This window comes from Lepidochelys olivacea, assembly GCF_965140295.1.
Source record: "Lepidochelys olivacea isolate rLepOli2 genome assembly, chromosome: 21".
In the NCBI taxonomy this organism is placed as follows: Eukaryota; Metazoa; Chordata; order Testudines; family Cheloniidae; genus Lepidochelys; species Lepidochelys olivacea.
This window is the reverse complement of record NC_140431.1, coordinates 17,114,978-17,137,781: the sequence shown is the minus strand read 5'-3', so window position 1 is coordinate 17,137,781 and position 22,804 is coordinate 17,114,978. Positions and strand designations below refer to the sequence as shown.

The 22,804-nt window shown below is 58.1% G+C and overlaps 1 protein-coding gene across 3 annotated transcripts; it reads right to left on the bottom strand.

Annotated features, from left to right (window-relative positions):
• Nucleotides 1-421: 421 nt before the first annotated feature.
• ATXN7L2 (ataxin 7 like 2) lies at nucleotides 422-17,534 on the bottom strand. Of its 3 annotated transcripts, none has more exons than XM_084611395.1 (11): nucleotides 17,399-17,534; nucleotides 13,132-13,203; nucleotides 11,711-11,815; nucleotides 9,862-10,042; nucleotides 8,525-8,835; nucleotides 7,340-7,422; nucleotides 6,429-6,673; nucleotides 5,945-6,137; nucleotides 5,475-5,596; nucleotides 2,327-3,173; nucleotides 422-744 (listed from the first exon to the last, which is right to left on the bottom strand). In XM_084611395.1, exons 1-11 carry the CDS (start codon nucleotides 17,529-17,531, stop codon nucleotides 730-732), a joined length of 2,307 nt encoding a protein of 768 aa, XP_084467521.1. In that variant the 5' UTR covers nucleotides 17,532-17,534; the 3' UTR covers nucleotides 422-729. The 3 variants fall into 3 exon arrangements, with proteins under 3 accessions (XP_084467521.1, XP_084467522.1, XP_084467523.1); XM_084611396.1 differs by having other exon boundaries at nucleotides 13,132-13,200; XM_084611397.1 differs by lacking the exon at nucleotides 11,711-11,815.
• Between the last annotated feature and the right edge of the window lie 5,270 nt (nucleotides 17,535-22,804).

The following is a 22,804-nucleotide window of genomic DNA, read 5'->3' as shown; positions in this document are numbered from 1 at the left end:
GAGGGAATCAGAAAAAACAGAGGCCTCATGAAGTAGCCAAGACGTTGCACTAAGGGATTGGTGTGGACATGGCACGATCCTGACATAAGCTCCATTCCGGAGGAAAACGCCTGCGCCACCAAACACAGCTTTGGGAGAAGAGAAGTGCCTACAGGCCAGGGGACTGCCAGCAGGGGGAGCCACCCATGGGCCAGGCATCGGCCAAGCACTAGCAGCAATGGGCGATGACGTGCAACCGAAACGCACGTCAGGGCACAGCCTGCAGAGGGATCCACCCCAACTGTGGCTGGCTGGAACATCCGCTTCCCAGCCCTGCCAGGAGGGGGCGCTTGCCCCACCCCCTCCCCCAGGCTGAAAGCCACAGGCCGCACCACCCTTTCAATACTGATTTTTCTTTTTTAAAAAAAGAAACAAAAGCAGCAATAAGAATTCTTATAAATATCCCAGCCCGGCTGTGTGGCTGCCTCCAGTCCAGTCCATCCGCTTCCAACCTCCTCCCAGTGTGGATCGGGTTTGCGTCTGGATTTTTTTCCCCCTTGGGATTTTGTTCGTTCGGGTTTTTTAGCAGCAACAGAACAGGAAAAGAGTCTTGAGGTATTTTTATAGAGTTTTTTTTCTTTTAAAAAAAATAATATAAAGTTATAAAAAGCAGTGGCCTCTGAATCCGACCCAGGGCCGCCCAGTCCTCAGGACCAATGGCTCCGTCTGCACTGCACAGGCACTTGCTTGTTAATGCGCTTTCGACTGCAAGGAGACAAGAGGACAGGGGTCAGCACAGAGGAACAAAGGAGCAGAACACACGAGTGCAGAGGGCCAGTGTTTCTCTGCCGCAGGGGCTCAGGGACGAGGGCGACTTGTCAGAAGCCCAAGGGCTGTGTCTAATTGGTGTCTACTTATAATAAAAGCACACCCTTGTGTTTGCATCTGAATAGCTGAATAAGAGCTCTCAGTGCCAGAGCCCTTCTGAGAAGTGCAGCATGCCCTGTGCTGCTGGAAATGGCATCGCGTGGCCCTTGTTAAGATCTGCGACTTCCCAGCGAATGTGCCCCCTCCCACAAAAAGGTGATTCCCTCCCCCACAAACTTCCCCAGGAGACCTGAGAATCCAGCTGGGCTCTGTCTTTGTTGCACATATCAGTAATAAAGGTTCGACAGGCCAAGTTAACCCCAGTGGGTTTCCACAGAGGTCACTGGCTGATTCTATTGATGCACAAAAAGGAATAGACTCTTTCCGGTGGCCAGGCCGGCCCCACAGGGCTAACAGGAATAGACTCTGCCCTGCAGGGCTAATGGGAGTCACAAGCAGTAGAAACGTAATAACACCAAGAAGCCAGCAGCTGTGACGGACACAGCCAGAAAGCAGGTCGGCTGAGTACAGAGGGGATGTTTTTCACCTTTCAGAGCAGAACAGCACATCATAGCTCACAGCCCCTGAGAAGCAGGTTTAAGATCATTCTCCCCATTTTACAGATGGGGAAACTGAGGCCCAGAGAGGGGAAGCAATTCATGCAGCGAGTCTGGGGCAGAGGTGGGAACAGGAACTGTTTCTTGGCAGAGTTCAGCAGCTGATCAGCCCTGTTCTCACCCCACAGTCCCACAGACCTGGGGGTACCGATCGTGTACCCAACACATACCAGCCGTGACCTGCATGCCTCCTGTTAGGAGAGGCCACAGTCCTTCCCAACAGCCAGCCCCAGCCCAGGACCATTCCCTGCAGTACTGTGAGCTCCCACAAGGCAAGGCCCCTGCCTCAGTCCCACAGCACCTCCTACTGGGAAAAGCATGTCCTCCTGGCTGTCCTTAGCCTAAGCCCCTGCTGGGAGGGAGCACTGTGGGCACCCCCAGCCAACTCCCAACAGTGCCACCCGCTGGGGACGTGACATCTCCGAAGAGTGCTTGGAATACAGACCACTTTGCACATAACCACAGTCCTATTAACCCGTCTCATGCTGGGGATCTGCACTGTCTAGTGGCCAAGGGATGAGTTGCCAGCCAGCTGGGCTTCAAGGAGCCTGCTTGCCAGGCACTGCCCCAGAGCAGAGGCTCCCATCCTGTGGCAGCCACTCCCTGGGGCTGCTCTGCTCAGACCCCTGCAGCCTGGTCCAGTCCCCCAGAGCTCAGAGGGGCCCCATGAACCATGAGGTCCATCTGGGAAGGCTCCGCGGGTCCCAGGACGCAGCCAAAGAGGATGGGGAGGGGGACTGTGGGAAAAGAAATGCTGTGGGGTGGACGACAGAGCAGCAGGGGGAGACCCAGGTGGACAGGGCAGGAGGATCAGCCTGCAGTGGGGGTGCACAGCGGCAGGGGAGTGGGGGGGAGACATGTACCTTCAGTGCGTTCCGCTTCTCCTCGAAGCCCAGCGAGGCAACAGCCTTCTTCCTCCGCACAGCGCAGCCCGAGTCGGAGGTGGCGGCGGGGTGCTTGGCCTTCACCGGCCTGCAGTAGGTGGCAGTGTTCTTGCGCTTCTTGGCCTCCTCCTCCGAGAGGCAATTTGCCTGTAGCGCTTTCGGCCCGTTCAGGGGGGAGCCCCGGTTCTCCAGCTGGGAGGCTTTGACTTGAGGGTGGCCGGGAGCCCTGCAGTCCAGGTGGCTGGCCCGCTTGACTCTGGAGCCTGGTGAGATGGCGCCGTTGAGGGAGGCGGCGGAGGGGGAGCCCAGGGAGGGTTTGGTCTTTGCAGGCGGGTGGGGGACCTGGCAGCCGGCCACCTTGCCCTTGCCCGGGTCCAGGAGGCAGGTCCGTTTGTACGGGGGGCCGGTAGCAGCACCCAGAGGCTGCTTGCGCTTTCGGGCCGAGGCCTCTGGCTCCGCGCTGCCCGTCGGCTCCTTGGCTTTGGAGGACTTGCTGGCCTTGGTAGAAGGCAACTTGCTGAAGGATGGCGAGGGGGTGTTGGCCGGGAGTGGGGAGGTGATGGACTGGCTCCCGCCCGTGCAGTCCGACTGGCTGCAGGCGGCCGCAGCAGGGGGCGAGCCCACCGTGTAGCTCAGGCTGGGGTGGCCGCGGTTCTCCCTGGCGGTCGTCGCTGTGCAGGACAAGGAGGTCCTCCCGGGGGCGCCGTGGGGAAGGCTGCATGCCAGTGAGGAGCTGCTGGTCTGGGAAGTGCCGGATGTGGAGGAGCCCGGGCCGGCGGGCGACGGGGCTGGGTGCAGCTGGGGGTCTGCGGCTGGAGGGATCTTCCTGGTGAGGCCAATGAAGCAGAAGCAGAATCAGAAAAGTTGGGGGAGGGGCGGCAGCTTATTTAAACAACACCGCACAACTCTCACCCCATCTGATCCCAGGCTGTGTCCCTCATCCACTCCCCCGACCTCTCCCCAATCTGATCCCAGGTTGTGTTCCCCCATCTCATCCACCTACTCTTCCCCCGTCTGTTCCAAAGCTATGTTCCCTCATCCCCTCCCCTGACCTCTCCCACATCTGATCTCAGGCTGTGTCCCCCGCATCTCACCCACCTACCCTTCCCCCATCTCATCCTGGGCCATGCCCCTGCATCCCCACCCCACACCTTTCCCCCATCTGATCCCGGGTTCTTCCCATCCCATCCCCTTCCACCTGTCCTTCCCCCATCTGATCCCAGGTCGTCTCCCCCCATTTTCCGCCCTCCACCTCTCCCCCATCTGTTCCCAGGCCATGTCCCCTAATCTCCTCCCCCAACCTCTCCCTCATCTGTTCCCAGGCTGTGTCCCCCGCATCTCACCCACCTACCCTTCCCTCATCTCAACCCGGGCCATGTCCCTGCATCCCCACTCACCTGCATCCTCACCCCCTGCCCTTCCCCCATCTGATCTCCAGCGCCTGCCAGCCCCCTCCCACATCCGATCCCAGGCTGTCTCCCAGTACTCCCCACCCACCGGCCCTGCCCTTATCCAATCTCTGGCCTCTCCCCCATCCAGTCCCAGACATTCTCCCCCCACATCCCACCCACCTGCCCTGCCCCTATCCAATCTCTGGCCTCTCCCCCACCCAGTCCCAGATATTCTCCCCCCACATCCCACCCACCTGCCCTGCCCCTATCCAATCTCTGGCCTCTCCCCCACCCAGTCCCAGACATTCTCCCCCCACACTCCATCCACCTGCCCTTCTCCTATCCAATCCCAGGCTGTCTCCAACCCCTGCCAGCCCCCTCACCCATCAGATCCCAGGCTGCCTCCCCCACTCCCCACCCACCTGCCCTTCCCCCATCCAACCCCAGGCTGCCGCCTCCCCCATCTGATCCCAGGCCATGTCCCACCTCTCCACTGGCCCCCTTGCCCTTCCAATCCCAAAATGCTTCCTCCTCTCGTCCCCAACCATCTCGTCCCTACTCTGACCCCCAGCCTCGCTGTTTCCTCCCCCTCTGATCCCCGGCTGTCTCTCCCATGCGCCTGTCTATCAGGGCTGTGCTTCAAGCCCTTGCTGCAGCCCCACCTGCTGGGGGAAGCTGGGACTGAGAGTCACTGCAGGTGGCGGGGATTTGGGGGGTGGGGTAGGAACAGGCCAGGGAGGTGTTAACCAGCCTGATAAAGGTTAATAGGAATTATTTACGTTCCTGACAAAGCACTTTATAAGGACCCTGCACTTAATACTCTCTGCTGCTGAGATCTCAAAGCACATTCCGAACGCTAGCCCAGCCTCAGCCCCCCCGACAGACTGGGGACGTCACCCCTGTTATATAGATGGGGAAACTGAGGCACTGGGGCTGGCTCAGGTCACTCAGTAAATCAGTGACTGAACGCAGGTGTCCTGGCTCCCCAGTGCCTGCTGTAACCTCTTAACAGGCTACCGCTCTATTTGGGGTTCTGCTCACAATAGCCATCCTCTCTTGCTGCCCTGGATGCCCTGAAGGGCATGGAGGGACCCCACCTGCCACTCCCACTGCGGGCAATAGGGAAGGGGGGCTGGGGCAGGCATTACCGTACAGACTGAAATAGAAGCCACCCTCTAAATTTAGCAAGGCCGAAAGGAACAAAAGTGATTGACACATCAGCTGACCTCCCTTCCTGAAAACTGCCTCCTCAGCGCTTCCTTGAGTCCCCCAGGACTTCCTCGCAGCCTGCCACAGCTCCCCTGGCCTGGGTTACAATAATGGGGTCACGACACCCCCTCATGCACATAGGGTGAGCTTCCCCCATGAACGGCTGGAGATCTTACCATGCGTTTTCTCTGCCCACACGTGTCTGCGTGGGCTTCCCAACAGACTGAAGGCCAATTGCACCCAATGCAACCAAGGCGCTAGGCCAAGGCTGGGGGGCAGAGGTGCTGATGCTCACCCACCCTCTGGAAGCCGACTGGGGAGGGGAGTGGCTGGACTGGGAACTGCCAACTGTCCAACCCAGCCCTGGGCTGTCCCCACCACAGGGAAACGCAACTCTCCCAGGAGCTCAGCAGGGGCAGGTGCCACTTGGCCAGTCTCTTATCTCAACATGTGAGCCGGGAACAATTTCCTCCCACACTCCCGCCCCACTCTGGCCCAGGCGCTGCCTCCCCCAGCGGGACACTCACTTCCACATGTGTGAGCTGAGGTGTCTCTCCAGCATGGAGCTGAGGGCCGAGCAGAACCGGTCCAGCCGTCGGTTGAACACGTAACACCCGGGGCTGACCAAGCGGCTTCCAAAGGTGCAGAACTGGTTGGAATTAAGAGAGGAGGGGGAGAGAGCCATCAGGGAGGCCGAGACCCCTGTAAACCACATAGCGGCACCCTGCCATGGGTCAGGAGCCCAGCCCACAGCATGGCAGAGAGGACGGACTGTTGGCTGCATCCCCAACCTCCTATCTCCTTTCCAGCCCCAAATGTGGCAACTCCGCATGGGTGCCAGCTGGATTCTGAGATCCAAGCAGCTCCGTGGGAGCAGGATGCTGACAAACAGGCCTGAGAATCACTGAACAGGTCATTGTCCCCAGTGCCACCAGGGGGCACTGGTCTCCGCCCAGAGAGGGGCAGAGACCCACCTCACCTCACGCCAAGCACTCACCGCCTGAGGCCGTGGTGGCCGTGTTGCATAATGACAGTCCAGCCTGTGGGATTCCTCGGCCACGTCCTCCTCACTCTCCTCGCTGGATCCCCGGCTACTGCCCTTGGGCATGGGGAAGGGGTAGAGCCCGGGCTCTCTGTCGCCACAGGTTGTGGACGGCTCCTCCGGGTCGCTCTCTGAGGAAACCCTGGACCTGAACCCAAGGAGAGGCGGAGGAGTGAGAGCTGCCGTCTCTGGGGGCCTGCAGAGGGATGGGGCTAGGCCAGGGGGGATCTGTGTGTCAACGGCACTGCTGGAAAAGGCAGACTGTCCCCACTGGGGCCTGGTTCTGCTGGGATCTCTGCACGGGGAAGGTGGGAGAAGCCAGCCCCGGAGAGGTGCCTGCACAGCACCCCCTCCTACGCCAGGGTGGGGGAGTCTGCCTGGACTGACACACACAGGTGGTAGCTGGAGGCAAACCCGAGGTTCCCTGCTGCTGTGTTACCTGGGAAGTGCACAGAGGGAGTGGGGCTGCTTTGCTCGGCAAGGGGAAGTGCTGGGTAGAACCAACGAGGTCTGCGCTCCGGAGGAGGCTTCCTGGGAGAGTCGGTCAGGAAGCACTTCCTTCCTCACTGGGCTCTTCTCCTTGGGGGATTCCCCCTTCCTGGAACTGGCCTTCAGCTCCGCCACCAAGACGTCAAAGTCCTTCGCCCGGCCCTGCACTTCGCGGCGCTGGTGCACGGAGTGAATCTGTGATGAGGGCAGGAGGGGAGAGCGTCACAGCCTGGGCTCACCACAGGATGCTATCAGACCCCCGGGGGACCTCCCCCTCTACTGCCTAGAGGCTCGCAGGAGCTACAGACCCTCTTACTAATTCAGCTAGTGGAGATTCTCCTGGGCTTCCCGGGGGGACAGGCCTGAGGCTCCACATTTCCCTGTCTGCATGCATGTTGCTGAGCCATGAGATGAAGCGGTGTCTCTAGTCCATGGGGGCCTCCTAGAGCCAGTCAGCACGAATCTCTCACCCCCTCTCCTCCAACAGGCTAGAGCAGTGGCTCTCAATCTGTGGCCTGCGGCTGCTTGAAGCCCAGTCAGTGCACAGTTGCGGCCCATGTCCTCTGGGCCGCACACCTAGTACTGCATGGATGTGTGTATTGTATGTATTGTGTGGATGTGGCCCACATAACACAAAGAGCGGCATGTGCAACCCACAACGGTAAACAGGTTGAGAACCACTGGATTAGACCTTCACAAGGTGGCACTTTATAGCCATGCAACCAAACGCTTCTCTTCCCCAGGGGGCTCGTCAGCCTGGGGCCTCTTGCAGAGCCCTTCCTCCAGCTGGGATGTAGGGGGACAGGAACTCACCCCGCCTCCTACTGTTCTACCAGGAAACAATCTCACACATGACAGTACCTTGCAGGTCAGCAGCCGGGTGCAGATCTTTTTGGTGTCAGGATTCACAACTCCACACTGCCTGTTCAAATCACACTCCTTCCCTGCAGGGCAGAAAGACAGAGCTGAGATGCATGAGGGGAAAGCAGTGGTGACAGGGCCTGGCTGGATCCCCTGGGCTTGCCCTGCTCTTTAGCGTCTTCACCAAACTTCCTAAGATCCCTGCGTTTGGCCTGGAGCTTTGGTTGACTGTTGGAACAGGCTTTGTGCTGGGAGGTTCTCGCCATTTCGAAAAGGAAAATCTTGCTTCTTGCCTCTGTTTTAAAGGAACACTGTCATCACCAGCTTTCATGCTCTTTGAGGTTGGGCAGAGCTCAGGAACAATTGCAGTAGGTGCTATATAAAACCTTACCCCCAAGAAATGAGGCCCAGTACTTAGGGTCTGTTATTATAAAGCAAGGTGGGGATGTGGGCTTACTAACCAGAGCAGAAATGGAAAGGTTTCCATGGGCTTGCCGGGGTGGATTGAAACATCCCGAACCGAGACAAAAGCAGCATTGGGCCAGTGCAGGAGGTGCAAAGATATGCAACCCCTTCCATGCAAGGATCTCTGAACACTGCAAACAGCTCCTTTGGCCTCACAATCTCCAGGGTTATTCTCACTGGCCAGACGGGGAAACCAAGGCACTGAGCATTTAAGTGACTTGCCCAAGTCCGCCCAGTGGGTCAGTGGCAGGGGACTAGGTCACAGCTGGCCTGACTCCCAGTTCTAGGTTTGAGGCACTGGCCCAAGGCTCTCTCTCACGGTACCCACCGGACAGCCCCCTAGCTGTGTGCAGCTCTTTAGGTCTATACAGGCACCAGATGAGTCCCAGGATCTGGTTAGTGGCCTTCTCACTCTTTTGGGCTCCAATCAGGGGAGCACTCCTTGGGCTGGGAAGGTGCATGTGTGGCAGGAGAGAAAAGGAAATGCCAGGATCCCTGCTCCCACCATGGGACAGAGAGGAGGCCGGCCCACTCGCCCAAGGAGAGAGGCTGAATTGAGCTGCTAAGCGATCATGGCTGGCAACCAGTGCTGAGCCACGCAGCTGCGTCATCGCACAGGGCTGCTGAGTCGCCACCACCCAAATGCCCTGTCGAGCTGTCACCTTGGCCTGATTCAGCATCACTCCCACTGGGCAGCAAAGGAGGAATAGCAGGACTCACGCGCCATCTTCTTGTGGGATTTGGGAGGCGGTTTGGTGGTGCCCGGCTCCTTCTCCCCCGAGGCAGAGGTGCTCTCTGGTTTCCTGTCCAGGCCATCGGCGGGCACAACGGAGTCGACTCCTGCCTTGGCTGGCACAAGCGGCTCTTTGGGCGACAATGTCAGGGACAGCTTCCCCATGGGCTCTTTGGAGCTGGCGGGTGGCTGCCCGGGGGCAGAAGCAGCAGCAGCCTTCGGGGGCACCTTGATGCCATGTCCATCCGGTTTGGGAAGGCTGGAAATCTTCTCCAGGTTCACCACTGGCATGAACAAACTGGAAGGAGAAGGGACAGGCTCCGAGAGCTCAGCCAGGGAATGCACTAGCGGCAGCTGCAAACCTCCCCAGCAGCAGAGGGTGACTGAGGCCTGTCTGGGCCAGGTCCCAGCCCCCAAGCCACATCCTGGGGCAGGTGCTTTGGGCTTGTGAAACCTGGACTCTGGGCTCCCCTTCTGAGTCCCTGGACTGGGCCTGCTGCCCACCAGCCTTGCGGTCACGTGTGCTCCGGCCTGCCACATACCTTGGGCTACCCCTGCGTCGCACACAGACACCAGTCCGACCAGCCACGGTGGCTGGGCTAAACGGGAGGTGGCAGGCACTGGCAGGGCCGAGGCTGGCTGAGACAGTGCAGGTCCCTCATTCCCTCATGCCTGTCCTCGGAGGGGACCATCGGGCTGGAAAAGCCATCCCTCCTGAGCGCAGTGCGGGTGAGCGAGCCCTGGCGCATGCAGATGGAGACGACACCCTGCTCTGGAAACGCCTGTCCACTGAGGCCCAGGCAGCCGGGGGCAAAGGCGCAGTCTCCATCGAGACCCTGCCACACAGCCGGAACAGCGCATCTCCCGAGCCCCACAAAGTGGGGTGGGGCCCCCCCTTTCCCAGCACATCGGGGAGGTCAGGTTCCCTCCACTGTCTCCCTTCATCCCCCTCCCCACGTCAGAGCCAGCAGGGGTTTCCCTGCAGCCCCTCCTCCCATGTCAGAGTGCAGTGGGGCTCCCCATGACCTCCTCCACCCATATCTGAGTGGGGCTCCCCCATTCCCCCAGGTATGAGCCAGGTGTGGCTTCACCTATTGCCCCTCCCCCCATGTCTCTCTCCATTGCCCCCTTCCTCCTCCCCACACAGGAGAGGAGGTGCACTCTCCCCAGAGTGGGGCTGCCCCCCAATCCTTCTCACATCAGAGGAGCACAGGGTCCCCCACACCCACATGAAAGTGGAGCCAGGCTCCACTCAACCCCTCTGTGTTGAGCCCACCCCGCTCCCTACGTGAGAGCAGGCTCCCCCTTCCCCTGTTCCACTCACCAGAGGTTATCTTTCTGCGCCTTGTCCGGCCTCTCGGGCAGGTGCTGGGCCCGGCTGCGGGAGCTCTGCGACTTGTCCCGCGAGGCCTTGGCGCTGCTGTGGCCCCCGCAGGCAGGGGGCTGCCCATTGACCGCCTGGCACTTCTGGGCATAGAGCTTGCTGAGAGGTCCGTGCCGTCTTTCTGTGGGGGAGGTGGAGGCTCTGTCAGTGATGCGCTCACATGAGGCCCTGCCCATCAGAGGAGCGGGGCAGCCCTCATTGCCCTCCAACACCCCGAGGGAGTGGGGCTGCAAAGGCTGCCTGAGTCTGAAGCCAAACCAGCCCCATAGGAAAGGCCTCATTCATCTCAGCGTGTTGTTCACTCTGAAGGCTAATGACGACAACTGAAACAGCAACAGTCATCTCACTGCTGATCATTTTAACAGAACCATGAAGCTGGCCTGGGGTGTAGCCTGGGCACTGCCACTTTTCCCATCTCCAGCCTGCTTGTCTGAATTTAGCAGCAGTACTGGCTAAGAACCCAGGAGTCCTGGCTCCCGGACCTGTGCTCAGCCCAACATGCAGTCCCCTCACTCTACCAGCCTGAACTGCCCTGTACGTCACCTCTGCATGCAAAACCATGTGTTTGGAAGCCAGCGCAACAGACCCCAGCAGGTCCAACACGTGCTGACAGCTATCAGACCCTTCAACGCTGCTCCACTCCACCTTCCTGCGGGCCCCCGGAGAACCATGCTCAGCACCAGAACCAGACTAGGCAGAGCAGCCAAGCACCCCTTGCTCTGCCCACCCCAGGAACATGGCTCCCTGTGCTGCTCTTCTCCCCACTGTCCTTTCCAGGATGCCAGAGGTAGCTCCTCCGCTCTCCCACCCTGCCGCTGATTGCCGGGGGCCTCCCAGCAGCAGGCAGCTCCTGCTGCGAAGGAGCCGGTGGGATTGTGTCGGTCACGAGAGTAAAGAGGACGACAGCTGGGTTGGGAAACAAGTTGCCAGCTAATTACTCACGGATGCTTTTGAAGGTCCCCTGAAAGAGCTTTTCCCAAATGGCGGGTCCTGACCGAACGGAGAGTCATGGGAAGGATCTAAGTGGGTTGCCAAGGCCTAGGCAAACATACAATTCTCCCAGCCCAGAGAGCAAGCCCTCCCCACACTCTCCCCATAGTGGCAGCTCCTGGTCCCATGGGGCCAGGCCTGGCTTGCCACAGGAGTTGCAGCCTGGCACGGGGGTCACAGTGTCACTCAGGTTTGGCCCAGCTGCCCCTCTCTCACAGGCATGCGCAGGTTCGCAATGCCACTCATTCGAAGGTGGTGGGGTGGCCGGGCCAAACCTGAGTGATGTTGCGACCCCCTACACCCAGTCACGATGCCCAGAGCAGGGAGCCAGGCCCAGCCCCACAGGGCAGGAGCCGCGGCTGCACAGTGAGTGCGGGGGACTCCTCTCCTAGACCTTCACCCCCCGGGGCTGCCCCTCCACACCAGGCCGCATTAGGGCTGCGGGGCCAGGGCGAAGGGTACATACGTGTCGCAAAACAAGACCAAGTGCGGCCGATGGGTGGCCTCAGTGGTCTGCAGCTTCCTGCACAGCCCCACACCGCTGCCTCTGCAGCATTTCTCTTCTCACGGCAGACGGAGGAGGCAGAGTCTTCCCTCCAGACCCACGCAACCCCGGCTCAATCAGGAACACAGCGGCTGTGGCCACGACACCAGCCGAACTGTCATTCCAGAGCCGCTTTGGGTCGGCACCTGAGGGCCCAGAGAACGCGGGGGAGAAGAATAGAACCAGGTCCCCATTGCCGGCTGGCGCGGAAGGGGCCCGGCTGCTGACCTCACCCCGGACATTCAATCGGCTTACCGCAGTGCTTCTGAAAGGCTTGAGGCTTGACCACTTGGCTACAGTGGTTACACACCACCAGGTAGAACTCGTCGTGGGCGGGGCAGTGCCCAAAGATAGACATGTCTGCCAGGGCAAGAGATAGAGCGGTAAGGGAGAGGCCACGAAGGGCCCCCTGCGGCCTTGTGGGGCTGTGGCTGGCCAGGCCAAAAGACACGCCTAAGGAAACCCAACTTTGTACCCAATGCAAATGGACAGTCACTTCCCCCCTCCCCAAAGGGAGACTACAGGGGCTCCAGCTCAAACCCAGCCCAGCTCAGCGCTGCTGCCAGTCAATGGCTGTTCACGGCCTGTGTGCAATGAGCGTGGCGGGTCTCAGATCTCACTGGACACAAAGCAGCTGCTGCCACCACGAGTGGGGCCCCCTCCGGGCAGTTTCAGCAGAGGCCAAAGGTCAAATGGGTCATGGAGCCTGACCTCCCCACTCAGTCCTGGAGAAGGCCCCTCAGGGCAGGCTAGCACAGAGGAGGGGCAGCTGCCACCTGTGCGGATGCTGGGGCTAAGGGCACCTTGGCGTCCGGTTTATGGGTGCGCTGCACAGACGATCCAGAGAGAAGGGCCTCGCCAGGGGCTCCAAAACCTCTGCCTCTCAAGCCTTAAACTGGGGGACATCCTGTGGCCCCCACACTGCCCCACCCTGAGAGCGACTGGGCCAAAGCGACTGACTTAGGGCTACGCTGGGTTTCTGGGGCTCATCCACTCGGATCACAGGACTGCCTGGTGTGATGCTAGGGGGGATCACAGAGCACTGGGCCAGCTTTCAATATCTGCGGGAGCCTCCCTCGCAGCAAGCCAGATCGAGGCCCCAGGCTGCCAGGTGAAGCTGGGGATCAGTCAGGCCAGGAGTACTGGAGCTACACCAACCTTGCAAGGGATGTGGGGATCCCAGACGAGCACAGCCCCCAACAGCCATGTTCTGTGCTTGGGCTCCAGGCCAGCTCTGCAGAGCTCCACAGCGAGCGAGGCCAGAGGCGCAGCCTGGGCTGAAGTCTGCCCCGCGTTTGCTCTGTGCACTGAAGCCCATTTCTCCCTGACCAGCTCCACCCAAAGGGGACGTGGTTTGCACAGCCAAGAGGAGCTGCCGCGACGAGGACCAGGACTATTTAGCAGCTCTCTCCTCCGAGAGGGCCAGACAGGTCTGAACGGCCCAGGCCAAGGGAAGTGATGCTGAGAGCCTCAACCCATGAGCAGGGCCACAAAGTTATCTGCTGATGCCAAATTCACAATAGCTCCTGTGCTAACCACCCCCCACCCCTGGCACTCACAGATAACAAGAGCCTTGGCCAGAGCTGGGCACCTTCCCCTCACACCAAAGGAACAGATCATGCTCACTACAGAATTGGGCAGCTCCCTGAGCTGGAAGGAGCCGGACAAGCTCTTACCTTCCTTAATGAGTGTCATCGCATCCACTTTCTTGCTGCCGTTCTTGCTGCTCTCCTCCACCTCAGACCCTGCTAGAGACAATCAGCCCCATCAGTAACAGTCAGGACCTTTCCCCGAACCCCAGAGCCCCCTAACCCAGAAGCCAAGAGAGCCTGCTCCCTACAGGCTGACAGGGGGGTTAATTGCTTGCAAAGTGGGAGGATGGCAGGTCGCCAAGCTACCAACAGACTGAGGAGCCCTAAGAATCAGCCAATTAACAAGGTGCAGGGCCTTGGTCCCAGGGACTCTCCCGCTTGGCCTCCCTGAATCAAGCAGAAGATGCAAACAGCACCATCAGTGGGCTGTTTGCCACACGACAGGTGGGGGTGGAACCAGGGTGCGGCCCCAGGGCAGAGAAGGGTCTTTATCTGGTTCTGTGAAGGGCCTTTAGCACAGCTCCTTTCCCTGCAAAGCATGACAAACTCTCTGCTCGCCCTAGCGGATCCTGCAGGACTCAAGGATTGTCTGCATGGGGAAGTTATTTCAGATTAACGTGAATTCCAAGGGCAGTACTATTCTGGAAGAGCTCCCTTTGGGGACACTCTTATTCCGTCTTTTTCCAGGTTGGTATAGCCCATTTCCGAAGGGCTCGCTCTTTCCCCACTGACCATCTCGGCAGCCAATGTGCTCAGCCAGGGCGGCTGGAGATCAGAGTCACTTCCAGGGCTTAGCCCAGACCTGCTTGAAGAGACCTGAGCTCTGGGACTGCCCCCACCACACCTGGGACATGATCCCCCAGCCAAGTGGATCTTCAGAGGGTGCGGGAGATCCAGCAGATTCCACATGTTGGGACATTTTCCTTTCCTTGAGCTCATAGATTCCAATGCCAGAAGGGAGCATGTGACCATCCAGCCTGACCCCCAGAGACCTGCCCCCAAACCATCCCTACAGCAGAGCTCTGAGAGAGCCATCCCCTCTTGATTTATAAATTGCGAGTGATGGAGAACCCACTCTGACCCTTGGTATCACTCCCAGTTCTACCCCTGTGCACCGAGGGACGGGGGAATGGGACAGCAGCCACAAAGGAAAGGTAAATGGATGGGGGCCAGCAGCTGGGAAGAAAGGTGGAGAGGATCAGAGGGATCAGAGAGAGGGGGACATGTGGGCATGAGTAGCGTCCCACCACTCCCTCCTCCCGTTCCGGTTCCCATGGACACCTTGGGGTTGTGCCATAGACCAGCCGATCGAGCAGCGCCCTGCAAACACAATGGGGTGCAAGGTGCAAACACACCAGCTCCAGGATTCCAAGTATCCCTTCGAATCAGCCCCATGGTGCTGTCTGAATGCAAGCAGGGCTGGCTGGGAATGTCTAGCGGGGAAGAGAGCTGGGGCTTTAGGGACAGAAAGAGAATCCACTGCGGTCGCACAGGTTGGAGTTGATGCACCTGGTTATTGCAGCTCCAAAACTGGTGGTCGTGTGGCTAAAGCACCAGACTGAGACTCAGGAGATCTGGGTTACTCCCCTGCTCCCCAAAGGCTCCCTGTGTGATTCCGAGCGAGTCACTTAATCTCTCCATGCCTCAGTTCCCCCCATGAGATGGGGCAGACGGTTCTTCCATTCACCCACCCTTTGTCTAGCTGGGCTAGGTCGACTGTACATGCTTCAGGGCAAGAACTGCCTCTTAGTGTATGTCCAGGCAGCCCTCAGCACACAGGGTCCTGACAATGCTACCGTACTACACACAACAACAAGATTCACAATCCTCTCCCCCACACTGCACCCTTCTCTAACAAGTTTCACCCAGGCATCCCCGCACAATGAAACCTCAACAAGCCCCATGGGAAACTGGGCCTGAAGAGGTGAATCTGCCCACGATCACACAACAGCAGAGCCAGGTTCAGAAGTCCTGACATCCAGGGCCTTGCTTTCTTCACTCAGCCATGCTCCCTCTGCATCCGATAGTCGGACACCACAGCCTGCACTCGCTGCAGACAGAGCTCAAAACACGGACCGACTCTCACGAACCAGCGGTTCGCAGGATGGGGCTGCGTTTTGATGCAGGCATCAATGAGACAGTAAAGCATCCACCCTTCTCCCAGCGCTGTCATTTCTCTCTGGCACTAAACCCAGCCAATGCTTTTTAAAAAGTAGATTTGAAAATGATCCTAGAAATTAAAGCCAACCAGGGCAAATCCACGGCCCAAACTCAGGGAGAAAATGCCAACAGGCTCCCAGAAACGAACAGCCTCGAGAAGGGAAACTTCATATTTTTATAAAGCAACAACTTGCAAAAAGTTGCATGGATATTAAACGCCACAGTGTGAGTTAGTTCAGACCAGCCAGGACAAACCCTGACAAACACACTGTAGGGAGAGTCCTGCCCTGCACCCTACCAGGAGGAGACATGAGATACGAATTAACAAGGCTTTCTCCAGCTCTTATTGCTGTACCATTTTCAATCTACAGGGAAAGAACTTAGCCGACAGTGTGAACTTGTCTGCAAAGGGAATTTGCTTCACAGCCCAGCTATAAATCCCTGAAAACACAGGAGTCATTATGCAAACTCTGCCGGAGCCCTAAGTAGATCAGGAAGCACGATGCTCTAACTACATCTAGTGCAAGGGAAAGATAATGGAGGGGGAAGGGACACCGCTCCACAATGTAAGAAGCGTCACCAGGGACAGCTCCACCGTCCTCCGCTCCCCCACTTCCAGGGCCTTTCCAGAGTCCAGCCTCAGACTGTGCTGGAGAAATCAAATTATCCGCCCCTCAAATGATGATGCTTCTGAACGACTCCTGGGATTTCAAGGGCAAAAGTCTCAAGAGACAGCTATCAGCTCCATCTCCCTGGGGAAAGAGGGCAGAGGGGCGCGAGCAACATGGGAGTGAAGAGCAGCATGGGATGAAAGAGGGCTCAGAGGGATGGTGAAGTGGCTGGAGCAAGCGCAACAGAGGCAGGATGCAGGAGTTGAGGGTGCAGAGGTGCAGGCTGGGGGCAGCAGGGGTTGGAGCAGGATGGGGGTGTGGCAGGAGGAGATCAGGCTTGGTAAGGCTCAGGGACCATGTTCAGGGAGGACAAAGGTCAGGATCCTGGTGCAAGGGGAACATGATCAAGTTCAGGTCTGGTGGGGAATCCAGTGGAGGAGAAGATCCAGGGAGAATCAAATCAGAGGACCATGAGAGACTCTGGGGTGGGGTTGAGAGATCAGTTTCAGGGCATACCATGCTGGGGGTTCAAAGGTCAGGGACAATGTGGGGGGGGGTCAGGGAAAAATCAGGGGGCATGGAGATGGAGGCGGACAGATTCAGGGAGTCAAGTGAAAAGTTCAGGGGGTGACAGGGCAGCGAGAGGAGACACCAGGAGCAAGGAGCCTTGAGGGCATGGGTTTGTGAGGAATCAAGGCTGGTGTGGGGGCACAAGTGATGGGTGCAAGGGACAGCGGGGCAATAAGACAGGCCTCACAGAGCGCAGAGGATCAGGGTGGCTAGGGAGCTGAGGACAAGTGTCTTGGTGGGATCTGCTGGGCAGCAATGGGTGAGAAGGATCTCCATGCATCTCAAGAAGTGGGATTTTTACCCACGAAAGCTTATGCCCCAATAAATCGGTTAGTCTTTAAGGTGCCACCGGACTCCTCGTTGTTTTTTTTTGGTTCACGGGGTGAATCTGTGTTCAGGGGCCACAGAGGAGGTCAGGCAAGCAGGGGTCACAGAGAACATCCAGTGAGATCAGGAATCCACGCCGTCAGGGTCCAGAGAAAGGATCAGGGCTCTCAAGGATCACAGCAGGATTCAGTGGATCAAGATGCAGAGACCCTGGGGGATGCCGCGAGGCCAGGGGTCAGGGGGCGCCCCGGATGCACAGAAGGGATCCAAGGGGATCGGGCAGCGCTGGGGGTCACAGCATGCACAGAACGGATCTCACAAAAGGGATCAGAGGTCGCAGGGGATCCAGTGGGGTCAGGAAACGACACGCGCTCAGAACCCGCATCAGGGATCACGGGTGCGTGGGGGGCAGCCACGGGATGGCAGGGGACCCGCGGGGTTGGGGCATCCAGCGGGCCCGGGGATTGCGGGGTGCTCAGAAGGGACGCGGGGACCCCGCGGCGCTAGGACCCGGCGGCGCGGCCGGCGCGGGCGGCGCTAGGACCCCGCGGCGCCTTTGTTCGGGGCGGGCGAGCGGGCGGCCGGGCGGGGGAGAGGAGCCGGACGGCGGCGGCAGCTGCCCCGCTCCCCGCCCCGGGCCCCCGCCCGCCGGCCCCGCCCCGGCGGCGCGCGCGGCCCCTCACCTGGCTCGGCGGGCGGCCCCGCCCTCTCCACCCAGGCGCTCCAGCTCTGCCCCGCGAAGTCATCGAGGCTCGGCAGCCGCCGATCCACAGCGGCCATTGCTGCCGCCGCCGCCGCGCGTCCACGCACCGCCATCACCGCGCGGGAGCGCGCGCCCCCCCCCGCCGCCCGCCCGGGGCGGCCCACGCGCAGGCGCGCCGCGCATCCTGGGAAGTGTAGTCCGCTGCGCCCGCGCCACGGCGGCTCTGCGCAGGCGCGCCGCGGCGGGCGCCACGCAGCCGCCCCCCCCCCCCCTCCGGCGGAGGTCGGGGGTGTGTAGGGAGATGCTGGCTGCGGGGCCGGACGCCTGGGTTCTCTCCCTCCCCTCGGGGTTGGGGGGGGCCGGAACTGGGAGCCGGGACGCCTGGGTTCTCTCCCTGCCCTCGGGGGGTGGGGGGGCACTGGGAGCCGGGACGCCTGGGTTCTCTCCCTACCTTCGGGGGTGGCCCTGGGAGCCGGGACGCCTGGGTTCTCTCCCTGCCCTCGTGGGGGGGGCACTGGGAGCCGGGACGCCTGGGTTCTCTCCCTGCCCTCGGGGGGGGGGGGCACTGGGAGCCGGGACGCCTGGGTTCTCTCCCTGCTGTCGAGGGTGGGAGGGGCACTGGGAGCCGGGACACCTGGGTTCTCTTCCTGCTGTCGAGGGTGGGAGGGGGCGTACTGGGAACGAGGACGCCTGGGTTCTGTTTAAGGGTGACCAGATTGCTAGTGTGAAAAATTAGGGCAAGGGAGGGGGGGGTAACAGGTGCCTATATGAGGAAAAGCCTGGAACATCAGGACTGTCCCTATAAAAGCGGGACAGCTAGTCACCCTATTCTGTGTCCAGCTCTGCCTGGGCTCCCTGCACGGGAGGGCGTTTCACCCTCAATCTTTGTACAGCACAAAAGTTATCTCGAGAGTCATAATAGCCCCTGGGGTTTCCATAGGGCCCTACACAGCACAAAGATCACACATGCTCTGCGGACTGTTTCTCCTGGGCGGGAGGGAGCGATTCCTCACCTACCTCTGAAGTGCAGCGGGTTCTGGCCCAGAGCCCAGCAGCTGTCTAAGGCCGCACAGCAAGACAAGAATGGCCGGGGTGGGCCAGCCCAGTGGCCGGGGTGGGCCAGCCCAGCGGCCCCCCAGCAGCAGCGCAGAAGTAGGGGTGGCGATACCAAACCGAGCCATTCCTGTTTCTGCGCGGCTGCTGGCAGCAGCCCTGCCTGCCGAGTTGGGCTCCCGGCCAGCAGCCGCGGCTCTCCAGCCACCCAGCTCCGCGGGCAGCAGGGTCACGACCCCCCGACGATAAGCTTGTGACCCACTCCCACACACCCAGCTCCTCTTGGGTCAGGACCCCTACAATTACCACACCATGAAATTTACAGTTTTCGAAATCATACGACCGTGAAATTGACCAAAATGGACCGTGAATTTGGTAGGGTCCTACTTATTATCTGGCCCTTTCCTAATTCTGTTCGCTTTTTTGACTGCCGCTGCACACTGAGTGGATGTTTTCAGAGCACTCTCCCCGATGACGCCAAGATCTCTTTCTTGAGTGGTAACAGCTTAATTTAGACCCCATCATTTTATATGTATAGTTGGGATTATGGTTTCTAATGTGCGTTACTTTGCATTTGTCAATATTGAATTTCGTCTGCCATTTTCTTGCCCAGTTTTGTGAGATCCCTTTGTAGCTCTTTGCAGTCTGCTTTGGACTTAATGGTCTCAAGTAATTTTGTGCCATCTGCAAACTTTGCCACCTTGCTGTTTACACTTTTTCTAGATCATTTATGAATATGTCAAACAGCACTGGTTCCAGTACAGATCCTTGGGGAACGCTACTATTTACCTCTCCACTGTGAAAACTGACTGTTTATTCCTACTCTTTGTTTCCTGGTATTTTTGTTAGCACTTACTGGTCCAGGAGAGGATCTTCCCTCTTATCCCATGACTGCTTACTTTGCTTATGAACCTTTGGTGAGGGACCTTGTCAAGGCTGGATCTCCTTCGTCCGCATGCTTGTTGACCCCCCTCAAAGAATTCTACTGGATTGGTGAGGCATGATTTCCCTTTACAAAAGCTGTGTTGACTCTTCCCCAACAATCACGTTCATTTACGTGTCTGATAATTCTGTTCTTTAGTAAAGTTTCAACCAATTTCCCTGGTACAGAAATTAGGCTTACCAGCCTCTGATTGCCAGGATCACCTCTGGAGCCTTTTTTAAAAATCGGCATCACATTAGATATCCTCCAGTCATGTGGTGCAGAGGCTGATTTAAGCGATAGGTTACATACCACAGTTAGTTCTGCAATTTCATATTTTAGTTCCTTCTGGACCTGGAGACTTACTGTTTAATTTATTAATTTGTTCCAAAACCACGTCTATTAACACCTCAATCTAGAACAGTTCCTCAGATTTGTCATCTAAAAAGAACGGCTCAGGTTTGGGAACCTCCCTCACATCCTCTGCAGTGAAGACCAATTCAAAGAATTCATTTAGTTTCCTGCAGTGGCCTTAACGTCCTTGAGTGCTCCTTTAGCACCTCGATCGTCCAGTGCCAGTGGTCCCACTCATTGATCGGCAGGCTTCCCACTTCTGATGTACTTAAACATTTTTTTGCTGTTAGTTTTTGAGTCTTTTGCTAGTTGCTCTTCAAATTCTTTTTGCCCTGCCTAATTATATTTCTACACTTGGTTGGCCAAAGTTTATGTTCCTTTCCATTTTCCTCAATAGAAAACACCACCCAACAGGTTTGGACAGGAAGTGAAGAAGTATCTTGTATCACTGGAAACTGCCAGGGGAAATTGAGGGAAGCAGAAGGCACTGACCCGAGATACAGGGTCTAGCAGAAACCATCCATCAGGATACTGGGGTGACAGAACCCCTGCAGCCTCACCCCACCACCTAGGATGAGGCCGTAAGAAGCCTGCACCAATATGCCTGAGAGACTCCAGCAGAGCTGGCCTGGCTCTCCTGTCCTGGTGACAGAGGACTCCCTGGGGTCAGCGAGGACTGCCGCCAAGGGGGCCCGCTGGGGCCATGAAAGCTTTTGTCTGTTTTCAGTGCCTGTGCTGATCCATTTCTCTCCCTTCCACATGGAAATCAATACAGCCGGCCAGCCGGCAGAATGAGTTCATCCATCACTTTTGCTCCTTTTCTAATGAATATTTTCTCTCCTATAAGGGCTGTTGCTAAAGTCTCCAAACGGCGATATTTCTCCAGGACTCTGTCACTCCTCTTAGCGGGCTGTGAGCACAGTGTCCAGATCCTCCTCCTTCCCCCATAACCCTGCCCCTTCCCATCAGATTACACAGATAAGTCAGTCTCACTGGGGTTCTGCCCACCTGCTTTAGTTCCACATTTGGTCTGAAGGCCTGGAGAGGATTCAAGCTCTGGGAATACGCCTAGGGGTTGGAAATCTCAGGGCTGGGGGGAGAAAGGGCCTCAGTGCTGCACTGCAGGCACCAGGGTTAAACTAAGGGTGTGTCTACACGAACAGTGCACGGCCCAGCTCTACCAATGCAGCTGCGCCCCTGCAGTGCGTCCGGTTAAGACGCTCTGTGCCGACGGGGGAGAACTCTCCCGTTGGCATAATAGAACCACCTCCACGAACGGCAGAAACAGCTCGGTGTAACGCAGATCGCTCGGGGGTGGTTTGTTTACCCTCCTGGGTGACATAAGTTCTGCTGACATAGGCTGTAGTGCAGACATAGCCTAAGTCAGCGGGAGCTGTGCAGAGACCAGATTCTCCTAGGAGAAATCACAGCCTCTTGCATCATTAGCACTTTGCATAGTTCGTTATCCTGCACAGCTCAGTTTCACCTGTCAGTCTGGGCAGGTCATTACAAAGGCTCGTTTCCTCTGTGTGCAAAGGTGAGGCCTGCCCAGGGGCACATGCAGCAGAGCCTGTTAAGCACTGGTAATTGAGGGAGATTTGGGGTGTAGTTCAGGCAGAGAGCGATGGCCATTGCAAATGCCCTTAAAATGAATCCACATGGCAGTCACTGACTGCAGAGTCCCTACTGCACCTGGAACCAAGGCTGTAAGGCCCATCTCTCACTGGCTGCAAGGCAGCTACCTACACCAGCACTAAATACGATTCAGAGGGAGGAATTTGGGTGTGAGCCATGAGCCTTGTTTGGAAGGATGATCCACAAGAAAGCCACTGTGCTTTTAGCACTCAGTCTCCACAGGAAACTGCATCCCCTTCTTTAGCACTGCCATGTCCATCCCCTCTGTGTCTAGCACCCTTTTATCCTGGCTTCAGCCTAACACAAGACCAAAAGATCCTGGCAACAAAGAGCTTGGACCAGTTTCTGATCTAAGTTATGCTGGTGTAAATCCAAAGTGACTCTGTCCAAGTCAGTCGAGTTCCTGTGGATTTTTTCCGGTATAACCTAGATCACAATCCAGCCCCTCCTTTTTCTAGGTGCGATGTACACTCATGAGATGTACATAGTAACATGAAACAATGGCCACCCCACCCTTGCAGCCTTTTCCCCTTGTGCTCAAGCTGAGCCATGGGGCACCCTGGGGCTGGGAGCAGCTCAGAAGCATTTTCTCCCGTGTGTTCAAAGGCAGGGAAGCATTTTACCCTGCTTGATTGGCACTTGCCTGTAGGCAAAGAATGGTACAGCAGCTTGTTGGGGCCAATATGACCCCAACCTATCTGCCAAGTGGGATTTGCTCTGCCCTTAACAGATGGCGATTTTCCCTTTCTGGGGAGTTCCTAGTTGTATGGCTCTGCTAACATGATCCGTCAGACATAAAGCAAGGGCTCTTCCCCTTTGATCCGTGGGGCATATTGTGGTGGGTGAGATGGCAGTGTATTCCCAGGCCAGGTCAGTGGGGATGGTGCGACTCTGGCATATGGGTGGCTATGGCTGCGTACGATATGCCCTCCCTGCCTGGATGCTGTGGGCAATAGAACAGGTGGTGGAGACACTGGTCAGAGATGACACTGCTGCAACAAATAGCAAAGCTGTCTTAGGTCACCTAATCACCTGCCCTGGAGGTGAGTGCAGGCTTGTTCCCTTGGGGCAGGGGAGGCAGCCAGCCAAGCAGCATACCCACCCCTTCCCTGGAGTAGTGCAGGGCCCATCACACGTATGGCCACTGCGCTCCAGCCCACTCTGGGAGACACGGGGGCCACAGGCTATCATCCAAAACTCTCAAATCCAACAGCACAGGCCTGCACCTCTCCAGCGAGGGGAGCATTTGCTGGCAGTAACAGTAGGCTGTTATCTAGCTAGACTAGCCCCTTGAGGAGGCGGCCCACCACAGGTTGCAGGTGTGACAGCTGTAGGAGCCCTGTGGACCGGGAGGAAGCAGGGTAGAGAGTGACTGTTGGAGAAGGGTGGGGAATGCAAAGGAAACCGGCCTGGAGCAGCACC

Coding starts and splice junctions, on each gene's coding strand:
- ATXN7L2 (XM_084611395.1), bottom strand. CDS start 17,531: ATGGCGGTGCGTGGACGCGCGGCGGCGGCGGCAGCAATGGCCGCTGTG. Junction 7,423..8,524: donor ATCCCACAAGAAGATGGCGC/GTGAGTCCTGCT, acceptor TCTGCCCTGCAG/GGAAGGAGTGTGATTTGAAC. Junction 3,174..5,474: donor CTCAGCTCACACATGTGGAA/GTGAGTGTCCCG, acceptor TGGCCTCACCAG/GAAGATCCCTCCAGCCGCAG.